General features: G+C 41.2%; 3 protein-coding genes across 7 annotated transcripts in view; 1 reads left to right on the plus strand and 2 right to left on the minus strand.

The window, feature by feature from the left end:
• Positions 1-15,604, minus strand: part of RAB27A (RAB27A, member RAS oncogene family) — an 83,657-nt gene extending 68,053 nt beyond the window's left edge. Inside the window, exon 1 of one of the 5 annotated variants that reach the window (XM_044391026.3) lies at positions 15,519-15,604. The gene's annotated coding sequence lies outside the window, so the exon portion shown is untranslated. Of the gene's footprint in view, positions 1-2,061; positions 2,268-15,306; positions 15,466-15,518 lie in introns of those variants that run through there. The other 4 variants (XM_044391027.3, XM_048219478.2, XM_026518524.4 and 1 more) reach the window with 4 other exon arrangements.
• Positions 10,195-15,608, minus strand: PIGBOS1 (PIGB opposite strand 1). The gene is made up of 3 exons (XM_048219479.2): positions 15,519-15,608; positions 14,386-14,451; positions 10,195-14,081 (listed from the first exon to the last, which is right to left on the minus strand). The coding sequence occupies exon 3, from the start codon at positions 13,998-14,000 to the stop codon at positions 13,836-13,838; it is 165 nt and encodes a 54-aa protein (XP_048075436.1). The 5' UTR covers positions 14,001-14,081; positions 14,386-14,451; positions 15,519-15,608; the 3' UTR covers positions 10,195-13,835.
• Positions 15,609-15,727: 119 nt separating this feature from the next.
• Positions 15,728-16,725, plus strand: part of PIGB (phosphatidylinositol glycan anchor biosynthesis class B) — a 33,418-nt gene continuing 32,420 nt past the window's right edge. The window contains exon 1 of the mRNA XM_057306328.1: positions 15,728-15,860. Coding sequence (XP_057162311.1) covers positions 15,728-15,860 — 133 coding nt within the window. The remainder of the gene's footprint in view (positions 15,861-16,725) is intronic.

A 16,725-nucleotide genomic window follows, 5' to 3' on the forward strand; every position in this document is an offset into this window, starting at 1 on the left:
TGGGGGAATAAGAGGATAGAATGGGACAGACACAGGAGATGTTAGTGTAACTATGAACATTGCTTGTCTTAGGTGATGTGTGAAGGAACAGAGAAAGCAACAGTAGAGTGATCCTTATTTCTCAGTCTCTCGTTCCCTTTTCATTCTTTCAACACATATTTTTTAGAGTTTACTACGTGCCAGAAACCATTCTAGGCACTATACATACCACAGTGAACAAGACAAATTCCTGACCTTCACAAAGCCTATTCTACCAGTGCGAGACAATAGTGTGTGTGTGTGTGTGTGTGTGTGTGTGTGTGTGTGTGTGTGTTGAGAGAGAGAGAACCCTTACATCTGTTCTAAAACCAAAGCAACAGAAATTGAGAAACTGATCTTAAATTTCATATGAAAATTCAAGAGACCCAGAATAGCCAGAACAATTTGAAAAAAAGAAGAGCAAAACGTGAGGACTCACACTTCCCACTCTCAAAACCTACTACATAACTACAATAATAAAGACAATATGATACTAGCTTAAGAATAGACAAACAGATCAATGGAGTAGAATTAAGAGTCTAGAAATAAATCCACACAAGTTAAGGAAGAAAGGGAAGGGGGAAGGAAGGAAGGAAGGAAGGAAGGAAGGAAGGAAGGAAGGAAGGAAGGAAGGAAGGAAGGAAAAGAAGAAAGAAAGAAAGAAAGAAAGAAAGAAAGAAAGAAAGGAAGGAAGAAAAAGAAATGAAGGGAGGGAGGAGGAGAGAAGGAGAGAAAGAGAGAGAGAGAAAGGCAGGAAGGAAGGAAAGGAGAGGGGAGGGAAGGAGAAAGGGAGGAAGGAAGAAAGGGAGGGAGGGAGGGAGGGAGGAAGGAAGGAAGGAAGGAAGGAAGGAAGGAAGGAAAAAAGGCTGAGAGAGCTAAATGAGTTGGCTTCAGGCATGAAAATAAAATAAATTCATGATTTAAAAAAAAGAAGGAAGAAAGTAGTAATGAAAACCCACATAAAATACAGGAAAAAAATGATCTTCAGTCAGGTTCTTTCAGTATTTTATTAACCTTTCCTAATCTCTAACCATCTGTAGAACCCTGTTTTCCAGATTGTTTTGCCTCTAAAGCAAGTTTTTAAGACGGCAGAAAAGGGGGGGAGGGGATAGGACCACCAACAAATTAAATTAGCAACAATAAAAAAAGCTTAGGGGGCCTTAACAGTACTCCCCCCTCCCAACATCAGAGTGAAGAGCCGACCACAAAGCGATAATCCACGGAGTAGGAAAAAACAGCTGTTAGCCCACAGAGGCAAGGAAGAGGACCCTGTGGCAGAACATCCTGGAGCCATGTGGCCTAGGTGGCCAGCAGGCACCAAAAGGCTGGGAAGATGAAGTCAAGGGCTCACAAGATTTCCTTCATTTCAGGCCTGCCTTTGCTTAATTGGTGATCTATTGGGACAAAGACAAGGATTTGGCAACAGTTACCAAACCTGTGTCCACATCAGCCTCACCATCAGTCAAGATCCAGGGGCCTGGCGGCCAGGTTGGGTTTCCTGTCTCACTGACAGGATAGGGGAGAGCCCTCTCCCACCCGGCCCGTTTGCTGTCCAGATCCTTATCAACAAGGGTGTAAAGACGTTAAATAATTAAACTGAAAACAACAGGAGGAAGGAAAGAACTATGCGGCAGTGCAGGAGCTCTGGGACCTTTCTCCTCTCCTGCCGGTGAAGTTTCCTTCCCCCGACCCCACCGCCCCGACGGACACCCAAGCACCTGGAGGCCCCCCGGAGGTGACCTCAGCCCCGTCCCAAACCTGGAACTGCAACTAACCAGCACGTCGCCCATGCCGCCCCCCACCCCCGGCGGTGGTCCCGTAGGGTCTGTGCTGAGGGCCCGGGAGAGGCAAAGCAACGTTTCCGGCGGGCTCAGACGCCCAGAGGCTGGGCGAGGATCGCAGCCTCCAGTGCTACCAGCCCCAGGGCCAGCCCCGCCACTCGCCCGGTACCGTGCGCGGCTCTCCGGGTTGGAGCGGACCCTCCCCCGCCGGACGCCGCGGTCTGGCGGCGCCTCCGAGACCTCCCGCAGCTGCGGGGCTCACCTGGCTGGACCTCGCTGTCCCCGCGCCGCTCTGCTCGCGCGCGCGCCGCGTCCACCCGTTGCCGGCCCTTTTTGGGTCCTTGGCGGGTATTTTCCGTCTGGCCCCACATCACTTCCCGTAAAGGAGAGCGAGGTGGGGGCGGGACCTCCTCTCTACCCTCCACCTCCCGCTTCCTCCTGTCACCTCAGGGAGCACCCCCGCCCGACTCCGCGAGGGCGCTTGGCGGGCGCCTCCTCGCGCGCGGCTCCCGGTCCCGCCGCACCTGCCGCGGGGTTCTCTTGTGAGCCACGGGAAGGCTCCCGCACGCTTCACGTGGCCTCTATCAGGTCTCCACTGCCCTTTCCTGCAAAGTGTGAAACCTTAGAGAGTTGTTTTCGACAAACTTCTCCAGGATCCGTGAGCTGCAAGGTGTGGTTTGGTTACTCTTGTCAAATCGCCTCCCCCCAAAGCCATGTTCTAAAGGTATTTTTCAGGGCATTAGGTCGGTGTCGCCACGGTAGTAGCCAGGGGTGCTGCGCGGCTGCAAAGTCGGCCCCACCCAGGGTTCCTGAGGCCCAGTGTGCTCCTGCTGCGGTACTGCCTCGTCCAGCTCCCTAGCGGCCCGATCCGCGCCGAACGTCCGGCTCTGCCACTGTCCATCCTGCCTCGCCAGCTCCTCACTCGGATCCGGGGGGCCCGGCCTTCCTGGGGCAAGGGAAAGCTCTGGGATTCTCGGAAATGACAAGAGGGAGAAAAAGTAAAATTCTGGCAGGAAAAATGTATTTCTGAGAGCAAATGACAAACGGGGTCTCTGCTCATACAGTCTAGTTCGGATTAGAAAATTACTTTACATTTCTAAAAGACAGCAATGTGTTTTAAAAAAAAAACGCAAAAAGCAGCACAATAAAGACTAGCAGCTGTAAGGAGAAATCTGCGAGCCTTTGCTGCCCCCCAGCGGCTTCCTTCTCTCAGCCCTGAAGGGTATGTAGCTGTGAAGGTGGCTCAGGCCACCAGGTTACCATTCAGGGCCGCCAAATTTCTCCTCCAGTGGCCTCGGGGTGTGGACAGTGGCCTTTGGGCTCGCTGCTGTGGGCTCTCAGGCAAAGCACCTCTGAACCAAATAATTCCACATCTAAGCAGAGCAAAATGACTGAAAACCCTAATGCATCGGAGCCATCTCACTGTGATCTGTGTCTACTTCCACCACAAATTCCAGCTGTCCCAGGCCCACCTACCCAACCCCATCACACTTCCAGTCTGCAGCGACTCACAGTTTACACTACAATACAATTAGCTTCTCAAATATGTCCAATTTACAAAATCGCATCTAGGATAAACCATATGATATTGTGAAATATTTGACTATGCATCCAATCTAATATTTATAGGGAAATATAACAGAGTAATCTCAGAATTAAAGATAACAGATTTCATCAGGGTGATAGTGTCAAGGGATGTTCTCCAGCTGAGAAAGGCCATCAGACTGTTGTTGGTGGAGGCTGACAGGAAAAGTAGCCACATGTTCATGTGTAAAGGAACAGTTCTGGGAGTTACTGATCAGCTAATAACTGGGGGCCAACAATGCAACAACTGTTAATGGTTGATATGATACAAGGAGAGACTTCCCCTTCAATCTTCCCCACTCCTGAAGCCAAGCAGGACTGTGACCAGGGGTTTACCAAGCAGCGGATCAAAAAACAGACAATGGTGGGGCACCTGGGTGGCACAGCGGTTAAGCGTCTGCCTTCGGCTCAGGGCGTGATCCCGGAGTTCTGGGATCGAGCCCCACGTCAGGCTCTTCCGCTATGAGCCTGCTTCTTCCTCTCCCACTCCCCCTGCTTGTGTTCCCTCTCTCCCTGTCTCTCTCTCTGTGTCGAATAAATAAATAAAATCTTTTTAAAAAAAAAACAAGACAATGGTAATGAGGCCCATTCATTATCCTTTCACCCACTGAGTCCAATTTCGGTTCTAGAGATGGAATAGTGAACAAGGTAAATCGGTCCCTACCCTCAGAAGCTTGATAGCCCAACAAGTAAGCAGTTAATTCCAATGTGATTCCAATGTGATGTAATTCCAGTAAGATCCTCAATAAGGGAAGTAAGAGTGTTACTGAAACACAAATAAGCGACACCAAATCAAGACTTAGCAGAAAAGTGATGTATAAATTAAGAAGGATGAATAAAGTAGGAGGATGGGGGAGAAGAGAATTCTAGGAAAAGAGAGCAGAGAAGAGACCTAGAGGCAAAAGAGAGTATCAGATATTGGAGCAACTGAAAGAAGTTCAGAGAAGCTGAAAAACTGAGTGGAAGGAATCAATCAGAGAAGAGACTGGAGGAATAGCAGAGGCTGGATTTTGAAGAACTCTGGAATGATTATAATTTATTGACCATTTACTATGAATTAGGTAATATGCTAAGAAGTTTGCTTATATCCCCTCGTATACTTCTCACAATTGCCCTCTGAAATAAGTACTATTCCTGTCTTGGTATTACAGATAGGGAAACTGAGCCTTAAAGCAAAGAAGCAGCCTGACCAAGGTCATAGAGCTGAAAGTGGCACAGCCAGGATTAGAACTTAGAACTCATTTTCTAAATGGCTATTAAGGTTCAGAATGGGTTTCAGAGACCAATTAGCATGCTGAAATCCAAGTAAGGAATAATAGTAATCTGGTTTAAGACTATGACCATAAGGATGAAGATGAATAAATCGATTTGAGATATTTAAGAGAGTAAATCAAGAAGACGTGATTGTAGGTGGTGAGGAAGAGGGAGAAATCCATGAAAGTGCCTGTTTCTGGTTTGGGCAACTAGGAACCTGGAGCAAAAGGAAGAGGACCCTGTTGCAACAGGGTAAAATAGGCCATAATGAACAAGTTTAGGACATTTTAACTTTGACATATCAGCACTGGGAGAACATACAAGTGAAACTGTTCAGTATGCAACTGAATAGGCTGATCTGAAGCACAGAAGACATGGACGGAAGCTATTGCCCAAGAGGTACTCGAAGACATGAAAGTCAATGAGCTAGTCTAGCAAATGTACTAAGAAGGCAAAGAGGGGCTTGGTACAAAACCCAGAGGATGACTCAGTTAATGAAGTCTGAGAAAAGAGTGCCCGGAGAAGTAGGAAGAAAACAAAGAGAAAAGGTTATTACAGAAACTAAATATGTTGAATATGTCTTGTATACCAATTCAAAATCCTCTCTACACCACTTCTTGCTCTAGTCACAGAACTGGTCACAGTATACCCTTGCTTTCCACGCTGGGGCTTTTCTGACACTGCAGGCTGCTGCTTGAAACACGCACAGTCCCAGCTCCAGTATCACTAATAGGGTGGAAATTGGAGGTATCAGTAAGAACTCATGATTTTTAATACATAAAACGAGATAGGAATCCAATTATATATTGATATGCATGTATATGTGTACTTTCCAGCACTGTCTGCTAAGAAGTCCTAAAAGCAATTATATCACAGTAGCTATGAATACATTTAGCACCCAGACCTTGATTTCTAAATACCCTTCTACAATAAAAGCAAGAGGCACATGATTATATCTAACATATCTACAAAAAACTATTAGAGCTAATAAATAAGCAAAGATCAAGATACAGGATCGGTTGTATTTCTACACATTGGCAATGAGCAATCTGAAAAGGAAAATAAGGAAAAATCCCATTTGAAATAGCATCAAAAAGAATAAAATACTTAGGAATCAATTTAACCAAGGAGGTGCAGGGCTTATACACAGAAAACTACAAAACACTACTGAAAGAAATTAAAGAAGACTTAATAAATGAAAAGACATTCCATGTTCATCTTTACATAATATTATAAAGATAGCAATACATCCCAAAGCAATCTACAGATTCAACACAATCCTTACCAAAATCAACATTGCCAACATTTTTTGCATTAATGGAAAAGTTGATCCCAAAATTCATAGGAAATTGCAAAGCACCTCGAATAGCCAGAACAATCTTGAAAAAAAAACAAGGTTAATGGATTCACTTCCTGATTTCAAAAGTTAATACAAAGCTGCAGTAATCAAAACAGTGTGGTACTGACATAAGAATAAACATGTATTTGAGTGGAATGGACATGAGAGTCCAGAAATGAACTCGTAAATCTGCGGTCAGTTGATTTTCAACAAGAATGCCAAGACTATTCAATGAGGCAAGAACAGCCTCTTCAATAAATAGTGCCAGGAGAACTGGTTATTCAGATGCAAAAAAATAAAGTTGGACCCTTATCTCACACCCTATAAAAATTAACTGAAAATAGATCAAAGACCAAAATTATAACAGCTGAAACTATAAAACCTATAGAAGAAAAGAGGCACAAATCTTCAATACCTTAGATTTGGCAGTGGTTTCTTAGACCTGATACCAAAAGTATAAGGAATGAATAGCTTAATTAGACTTTATCAAAATTTTAAGATTTAGTTTATCAAAGGACACAATCAAGAGTGAAAACACAACACATAGAATGGGAGAAAATATTTGCAAATTATATATCTGATGAGAATATAGTATCAGAATATAACCGAGTTCTTACAATTAAAAACACAGCTCAATTAAAAAGAGGACAAAGGACTTGAATAGCTATTTCTCCAAAGAAGATATAAAAATGGTCAATAAGCACATGAAAAGATGTTCAATGTTATTAGTCATTAGGGAAATGCAAATCGAAACCATAATTACTCTTTCACATCTATTAGGTTGGCCTTAACTTTTTTCAAAAAGAAAAGAAAAATTATAAGTGTTAAGTGAGGATATGGAGAAATTGAAACCCTATACATTGGTGGTGGAAATGTAAAAGGATATAGTCAATTTGGAAAGCAGTTTGGCAGTTCTTCAAAATGTTAAACAGAATGACCATATGATCCAGCAAGTCCAGTGTGATCTTGGATTAGTTCCCAGACTGGAAAAAAAAAATGTCTATTGATCTAAAGGACATTAATAGGAGTTGGTAGCATTTGGATAAAATCTGAGATTAGATAATATTGTATCAATCTTAATTTCCTGATCTTGATCATTATATTGTAATTATGAAAGACAATATCCTTGTTTTTAGGAATTATATACTGAAAATATTTAGTAGTGAAAGGGCATCCTGTGGGCACCTTACTCTTATAGGGTTTAGAATAAAATAATGTAGTGTGTTTGTGTGTAAATACACATATATGGAGACATTAAAGCAAATGTAGTAAAATGTTAACATTTGTGGAATTGGGGTAAGAGGTATACAAAAATTATTTTAACTCTTTTTGCACCTTTTCTCCAAGTGTGAAATTATGTCACAATAGTTTAAAAAAAAAAAAAAACTTCTGGGGGCACCTGGGTGGCTCCATCGTTAAGCGTCTGCCTTCGGCTCAGGGCGTGATCCTGGCGTTATGGGATCGAGCCCCACATCAGGCTCTTCTGCTGGGAGCCTGCTTCTTCCTCTCCCACTCCCCCTGCTTGTGTTCCCCTTCTCTCTGGCTGTCTCTCTCTGTCAAATGAATAAACAAAATCTTTAAAAAAAAAAAAAAAACCACTTCTGAAAGTCTCTTTAGGAAATCCCATGGACCTAATGGCCCACTTAAAAATCTATAATTTTCTTGACTTTCTCCCTTGCTTTTTTACTCCTACTATTTGTTCTCCTGATCTTAGAGTTAGAATGGATTTGTGATGAGACTGGAAAAATCACCACCTGATTATTACGTGGAAGGCCCTGATGATACTCCTTTCACTGAGGCACCGGTGAGGAAGCCACTGACATCTTTGAAAAGCTCAATGCTAGTTGCCCTTTATACGCTGAGACTGACAGTTGAAGATACTGCTTCAACAGGTCTCCTTAGCATCAACTAGAAATAAAAGAATCCCCACTCACTAAAGCTACAGGCATTCCTTGTCCCCACTTGTCCCAGGCCTTGCTAAAGCCTACGGGTAAGTACACTCTACACACAGGGTGCCTCTAGATCACTTGGCTCTGGTGGCCTAACGGGCTTGTGTTCCTGGGCACTACAAGATTGTAACAACTGGAAAGACATTTCAAGGCAGGCTACTTACTATACCAAAGGGCCTTCACAGACAGCCAACTGAAACACACCCCCAGTCTGCCTATGAATAAGGCCCATTTACTTGTTCTGTAGCTTTAACCTGATAGACAGACTTTAGGTTTGTCAGATACCTGCAGATTACAGAGGCACTACTGGGAACATAGCCAGGGAAACACCATCTTTGCACCCTCCCTTGGCCTCATCACAGCTTACTGGTACCTCCCAGAAAGTAGTTAATACACTCATCTGAAGTCCCAATTCTTACAACTCTTGCTCAGGGGACAACTCCAGATCTCCTGGTCTAGAGGTCAACGGGATCTACCATTGTGTGCCCAAAGGACTATATATACTTACGTAAGTTAAAAGCTGCTGCCTAAGGATCTGGCTTCCAATCAGCCTGAATCCGGGTACTGACTGAAATCACAGGTCTCAGCACACCACCAACAGTTGGGATCCATCAAGAACAAATCAGTCTACTTAGACAATCACAAATGTCCCAAAGACAAATAAGAGCTAGGGCAAGGTTGAACAATAAGGTTCATCTCCTACATAAGGCCACTCCTTCAAGACTGGGAAGGCAGCTGTTTTGCAAATGTCAAAAGTTAAAGAGAGAATCTTAAAAGCACCAAGAGAAAAACAACTTCTTACATACAACAGAACCCCTTAAGACTACTGGCAGATATTTCTGCAGAAATTTTGCAGGCCAGACGAGAGGGGCATAATATATTCAAAGTGCTGAAGAAAAAAAAAAAACTCCCAACCAAGAATACTCTACCCAGCAAAGCTATCATTCAGAACTGAAGGAGAGATAAAGACTTTTTCCATACAAGTAAAAGCTAAAGGAGTTCATCACCACTAAACCAGCTTTAAAAGAAATATTAAAGGGACTTCTTTAAGCAGAAAAGAAAATGCACTAATTGCAAGAAAATATGAAAGTAAAAATCTCACTGGTGAAGGCAAATACATAAGAAAGGTAGGAGAATAACCACTTATAAAGCTAGTATTAAGGTTAAAAGACAAAAGTAGCAAACATAACCATAACTATAATAATTAGTTAACAAATACACTAAATAAAAAGATGTAAAATATGACATCAAAAACATAAAACGTGGTAGAGGGGAATAAAAACGTAGAGGATGTAGAATGTGTCAAAAATTTAAGTTGTGGGGGCGCCTGGGTGGCACAGAGGTTAAGCATCTGCCTTCAGCTCAGGGCGTGATCCCAGCGTTCTGGGATCGAGCCCCACATCAGGCTCCTCTGCTATGAGCCTGCTTCTCCCTCTCCCACTCCCCCTGCTTGTGTTCCCTCTCTCGCTGGCTGTCTCTATCTCTGTCAAATAAATAAAAACTAAAAAAAAAAAAAAAAAAAAAATTTAAGTTGTGGGGCACCTGGGTGGCTCAGTCGTTAAGCGTCTGCCTTCGGCTCACGGTGTGATCCCAGGGTCCTGGGATGGAGCCTCGCATCGGGCTCCCTGCTCTGCTTCCTCTCCCACTCCCCTGAATTGTGTTCCCTCTCTCACTGGCTGTCTCTCACTCTGTCAAATAAATAAATAAATAAATAAATAAATAAATAAATAAATAAAATCTTTAAAAAAAAAATTAAGTTGCTATTTACTTAAAATATGCTGTAAACAGTTATATGTGAACTTCATGGTAACCACAAAGGAAAAACCTATTGTAGATACACAAAAGATAATGAGAAAAAAAGCTAAACATAACACTAAATAAAGTCATCAAACCACAGGAAAAAGAGCAAGAGAAGAAGAAAAGGACAGGAAATACAAAAACAGCTGGAAAACAATTAAAATGGCAATAAATACATACCTATCAATAATTACTTTAAATGTAAATGGACTAAATTCTCCAATTAAAAGACATAGAGCAGCTGACTGGATAAAAAAACAAGATTCATCTATATACTGCCTAAAAGATACTCTCTTCAGAAATAAGGACACACATAGACTGAAAGGGAAAAGATGAAAACAAATATTCCATGTAAATGAAAATGAAGAGAAAGCTGGTGTAGCTATACTTATATCAGACAAAACAGACTTTAAAACAAAGACTATAAAAGACAAAGAAGGGCATTACATAATGAAAAAGCAGTCAATCAAACAAGAGGATATAAAAATTATATTTATGCATCCAACATAGGAGCACCTATATATAAAGCAAATATTAACAGACATCAAGGGAGAAATTGTCTGCAATACAATAATAGTAGTGGACTTTAACACCCCACTTACCTCAATGAATAGATTATCCAGACAGAAAATCAATAAGGAAACATTGGCCTTAAACAACACATTAGATCAGATGGACTTAACAGAAAAATACAGAACATTCAATCCAAAAGCAGAATACACATGCTTCTCAAGTGCACATGAAACATTCTCCAGGACAGATCACATGTTAGGTCACAAAACAAGTCTCAATAGATTTAAGACTGAAATCATATCAAGCATCTTTTCTGATCACAATGGCATGAAATTAAAAATCAATTACAAGAAGAAAACCGAAAAAAATCACAAATATGTAGATTAAACAACATGCTACTGAACAATCAATGGGTCAACAAAGAAATCGAAGAGGAAATCAGATAATACCTCAAGACAAATGAAAACGTAAATATAACAATTCAAACCCTCGGATGCAGCAAAAAATGTTCTAGTAGAGAAGTTCATAGTGATACATGCCTACCTCAAGAAACAAGGAAAATCTCAAACTAACTTTACATCTAAAAGAACTAGAAAAAGAATAAATAAAGCCCAAAGTTAGTAGAAAGAAGGAAATAAGAGAGGTCACAGAAATAAAATAGAAACTAAAAACAAAATTTAAAAAATTAAAATTAAAAAATCAATGAAACTGGTTCTTTGGAAGTATAAACAAAACAGACAAACCTTTAGCTAGACTCACCAAAAAGAGAAGGTTCAAATAAGTAAAACTAGAAATGAAAGAGAAGTTATAACTGACACCACTGAATCAGTAATCACAAGCCTTCCAACAAACAAAACCCAAGGGCCAGATGGATTCACTGGTGAATTTTACAAAATATTCAAAGATTTAAACCCTATCCTTCTCAAACTTTTCAAAAAAAACTGAAGAGAAGGAAATGCTTCCAATCTCATTTTACAAGGTCAGCATTACCCTACTACCAAAACCAGATAAGGATGCCACACACACACACAAAAGAAAATTACAGGCCAATATCCCTGATGAAGAGATACAAAAATTCTCAATAAAATAGTAGCAAAACAAATCCAACAATACATTAAAAGGATCATACACTATGATCATTGACCTCATAGAAAGAACCCTACCTTAGGCTGTTGTAACAGAATACCATAAAATGGGTGGCTTAAACAACAAATATTTACTTCCCACAGTTCTGAAGGCTGGGGAGTCCAAAATCAAGGTGCTGGTGGATTTGGTGCCTGGCAAGAAGGCCCTTTTCCCGTTTGTACCTTCTTGCTATATCGTAACATGGTGAAGAGGGTGATCATTCTGGATACAGTATCCTTTTTCTTTAAGACAGCTTTATTGAGATATAAATCTCATACAGTAAAGTCCACTACTTTAGTGTACAATTCAGGGATCATCAGGGATATTGGCCTGTAACTTTATTTGTGGCATCCTTACCTGGCTTTGGTATTAGGGTAATGCCGGCCTTATAAAATGAGTTTGGAAGTGTACAATTCAATTCTAAAAAGTATATTGACCACCACTATCTAGTTCCAAAACATTTTCATTACCTTAAAAAGAAACCCTACATCCTGGCAGCCATTAATCTGCTTTATCTGCATTTGCCTGTTCTAGACATGTCATGTAAATGGACTTACAACATATGACCTCTTGTGTCCAGCTTCTTTCATGTTTTCAAAGTTTATTAATGTTGTAACATGTCACTATTTCAGTAATTATGGCTGAGTAATATTCTATTGTGTGCTATAATTTGTTATGCATTGATAGACATTTGTGTTATTTCCACTTTTTTAGCTATTATAATAATGATGCTATGAACATAATGTACAAATTTTTGTGAGGACATTTTCAGTTCCCTTGGATATATACCTAGAAGTAAAATTATTGGGTCATACGGTAACACTGTTTAACGTTCTGAGTAACTGCTGAACTGTTCCACAGCAACTGCACTTACATCCCACCAGCACCCTACCAGGGTTTCAATTTTTCCCTATCCTTGCTGACACTTGTTATTTTCCATCTTTTTGTTCGTAGTCATCTAAGTTTTTGAAGTGGTATCTCACTGTGATCTTGATGTAAATGGCTGCAATATCTTTCTTTATTAGAAAAAAAAATTAACTAATTCTCTGCCACTTAGTACGTAAATACTAAACTGACCAATGCATCCTTCTCAAAAGGAGGATCAAAAGCAGTTCAATTTAACTTGACGATAGGGTTATCATTCCTTGGATACAATAGGATCATATATTCCTGCTCATTGTCATGTGACTTGACTCTGCACCCTGTACAAAGTCTGTGTCCCTGCCCTTGACATTGGGCTTGACCATGTGACATGCTCTAAACCAACAGGATATGAGATTTGACATTTGACACAAATGAGCAAAAGCTTACAATTCCAAGTTTCCTCTGTCTTAATCCTACATTGTCATATCCCAGAAAGGAGACGCTCCTTGAGCCTGGGTCCCACAATGAGAAGACTCATGCAACAGAACCCCAGTCTAACTGTAATTCAAGAAAAGCTAAGCCTGTCACATGGTATATACTTGGTGTAAGAATTAAAATCTTAATGTATATTTTTATGTGCATAGAAGAAAAAGTCTCAAAAGTTCTCAAAAGTTCACACTAAACTGTTGATGGTGGTGATTAAATCGATGTATACAATAATTTTCACCTTTCACTTTGTTCATTTCCATACTGTTTCAATTTTTTATGTACACATACTACTTTTGTAATTTTTTTCTTCACTCCTTTTTAAAAATTACCCATGCTGGCCTCCATTGAACATAGATATCTTAGATTAAGCTATAATAAATTTACTTTTCAAGAAAAAGAAATCAATAAAACTGAATTGATTTTAATAAAGCATCTTTACATGTGATTACCTTGATAGCTCCCAGTGAAAATATACGCTTAAGATTATTAGCATAAAAAGTAATTATCAGTTCTTACCAATTTCAGAAAAACACTAACTACATGAAAAATAGCTTCATAACAAATTAATTCCACCCTTACCACCATTATTAGTGCAATTTTGCTTAGGTTAAACAAACAGATCTGTGTCGTATTTGCCATCCTATATAATACCATCTATCTTCTCTAAAACCTCAATTTGCTCTGAGCCACCCCCATTCTCAATTTACTCCTTCATTCTGCCTGGGGCTGAAAGACTGCTCAAGTATATTAAACCAGACTAACTGTAGACTACTTGAGGGGCATTCTGCCTGAGGTGGTGAAACTGATTCACTTCATCTATAAACAGTACTACAAACACCATTCCCAGCTTTATAGAGTCTTGTCATCCCTTGATCCTGTATATGCTGCATTCCCAGAAAAATAAACATCAAATGGGAAACAGAATATTCTTTAAGACATTCATTTTAGCTTAAAAAATGACAAATAAAATTAAAGATTAAAATCGACAGTGCTTGTTTTAAAATCATTACTTATGATTTATTTGTGTTTAAAATATACTTGAGAAGTTTCTACTAGATTATTTATAGTCAATGTATAATTTCAATAGAACTTTAAACAATTACAGTTTAACTCCATGTAGTATTAGCTTTTCTTCTCTTCTGATTCTTGTGCCAATTTCAACTTTTCTTTTAATTCCATCTGATCTCGGTGATACTGTTCAAATATTGGTTGATAAATATACAGCCCTCCAGCAATTCCAAGGATGCTAGCAAAAAGCAGTTGCGGAAGAGTCAATCTCCCAAACATTTTTCACAAATGCCATACACTGCTTTTGCCACACGGTGGTTTTGAAAAATTACAGTCCACATCCAGGAAATATCTTCAGATCTGTGTACAAAGAAAACGGAAAGCAAAGCAACAACTCAGCACAACATCCTTTTAAAAGATTCCATGTCACTACTTTGTCCCAAAGTGAATAGTATTTTTATCATAATATGTACATGTCACTTGATTTAACTAAAATAGGAATATAAATATACAGGGAATATGACAAATGAGGGTTAGGGGATGGTGTAAGACAAAGCTAAATCCTATTACAGAATTTTTTCAATAGTTTTAAATAGATAATTCTGAAAATGGCAGAAGTGGGGGAGAGGCTGGGAAGAGGCATACTCTTTACACCTTTACATACCATCATAAAACTAACCACTAAAAGAAACAGCTCCCCCAAAACGTTGAAAGTGACTGCCAATCCAATCTGGAAGTAGAAGAAAGAGAATTGTTACTTTTCATTATTAGCCCTTTTTTACTATTTCATGTTTTTTGGCAATATGCATAATTAAAAAATTTTAAACAGACTAAAAGATTTTGAGTTCACTTTGATGCTTTAGAAGGTATAAGTAGACATCAAACACATGTAAATAACTTGCCATCCATTTTTGATAAAAAAAATGTACAGGAGATTTGACCGATTTTACTTTTAACAAGTGAGGAGTAAAGACGCCAGTATTTCTCAGAAAGTTCTATTTGTGAACACCATAGTCTCTGGAGAAAATAGACGTTTATGAAAGAGGAAAGCAGAGTAACGGATTTACAAATTTTCTTATAACAGTCTTTCACCGTCTCTTAGACCGGCCCCCGAGGTTACAAAAATCATCAGAAACACAATCGGTACTAGAAACTAGGTTGTCCTTAACACCGCTAAAATGTAATTTAAACTAATATGGAAAAGAAATGCCTGTTTGTTCCTGGAGTCTATGGTTAACTAGATAAATGACCCCTTATCAAGCATGCTCTGGTTCATCGTCTGCGGCGTGTAAAAAAAGGGGGGGGGGAGGAGGGAGGCAGGAAGGAAGAAAGAAAGAGGGGAGCCTTTGCAAGTTAGCTCCTTGAAAGATAAACTACACGAAATGGGAAGGTGCCCCTTTTGCCACTAGTTCGCTAAGTGACCCTGACCGAGTCATGTAACTTTTCCGAACCTCATTTTCCACATCTGTACAAGAGGCTAAATCATCCCTACCCCGCCTACTTCGTCCAACAGCTATTGTGAGATCACCGAAACAGTGAAATGTTACACAAACACGTTCACAACTATCATTACTATTACCATTACCACTTTCCGTTCCGCTGTCGCTTCGCGTCGCTGACCCCGCCTCCTGTCTGCCCTAGCCTAGGGGAGCTCCAGCTCCTTTCCAGCAGTTTCCGGAAAAGAAAACAGGGCGCTGAAACCACGAAACCAAAGGCCGGCAGCAATCTCACGAGAAGGATAAGCTAAAGAAAAAGCGCAGGCGAGCTCGCGGCAAAGCGTACCCGTGCCAAACAAACCTGCGGCACGCTGCAACAGAGACAAACATCGGAGGTCCGTGTGAGGCTGGTGCCTTTTCCCAGCTATCTCCGCGCCCGAGAGTGACGGCTGCTGTAGAGGCCAAACTTAGTGAGCGGAAGAGCAACGCGCGTTCGTCCAATTCCAGTCTCCCTCATCGCGGGCACTGAAGTGCCAGAGGATCCTCAGCAGACCTCTAAGTAGGTGCAGGATGAAGCAAGAGGGCGACGATAGCAGCCTATTTTTCCGCGGTGCCCAGAACCGCTCCCATGAGAAGATGAAGCTGCGAAAGAGAAAGTCAACTTTGTACCTCAGCCCCCGGAAGAGCACCGAGCGCCGCGGAGGTGAGTGGGGCGGGGGCGGGGGGGGGGTTGGGTTTCGAGTGCGGAGCTCCCAGGCTGTGGCGGGAAGCCGCGGACCGTGAGCTAGGGCTCCATCTGCTGGGCGGGGTTGCCAAGAAATCGTGGTGCACTCGAGACGGATTCTCCATTCCTGCCGCTTACAGGGCACTTTATTCTGCATCAGTTCTGCCGCGGCCGTGCGGAGCGACTTGACATGACGTAGCCATCCGCATTTTAGAAAGGGGACACCCGGACTGGAGTTAACTAAGGTTTCGCGGCTACGGGGGGACTGATTCCTGGGGTTGGACCAGGTCTGACTCCCACCCCATTTATTTTTCCACCCCCCACCCCCGCCTTCTCCTTGGTCCGGTGTGATGATGTTGACAGGAGCAAAATCACCCCAGCAAGTGGGCTTTCGATGTGTCAGAGGGGTATTTAGTATGAAGATGGACTTCTCATTCATTCAATAAATATTTATTGTGCGCCTGATATGTGCGGAGCACTGTGTAAGCGACATGAAAAGAAGGCCGTTTCCCTCTGGAAACCTGAGACCAAGAAAGGGGAGAATCATTTTGCTAAATGAGGGAGGATTGTGACGGGAAAGGGAGAGGTATCTGGGCCAGAGTTCTCTCGCTCTTTTCCCCAATCCTTCCTTTGTTAGGAGTTGGATCCCTCAGGATAAAGGTTAGTAAGGACGGTAAATTACCATATTGATCACAGACGTATAGTTGAACTTCAGTAAAAAGGTTTTTTCACAAGGTTTTCTTTCAGCAGATACAGTTCGGTCGGGGTGTTTCTTTAAGTGCTTCTGAAAGGTGAAAGTTGAGATGGGTCATGTGTGTTGTGTTGAATGTACCAATTGTCGAAA

This window comes from Ursus arctos, unplaced genomic scaffold (assembly GCF_023065955.2).
Source record: "Ursus arctos isolate Adak ecotype North America unplaced genomic scaffold, UrsArc2.0 scaffold_36, whole genome shotgun sequence".
Taxonomy (NCBI): domain Eukaryota; kingdom Metazoa; phylum Chordata; class Mammalia; order Carnivora; family Ursidae; genus Ursus; species Ursus arctos.

Excerpts from the sequence above, each read along its gene's own strand:
- PIGBOS1 (XM_048219479.2), bottom strand. The coding sequence starts at position 14,000 with ATGTTTGGGAGATTGACTCTTCCGCAACTGCTTTTTGCTAGCATCCTT.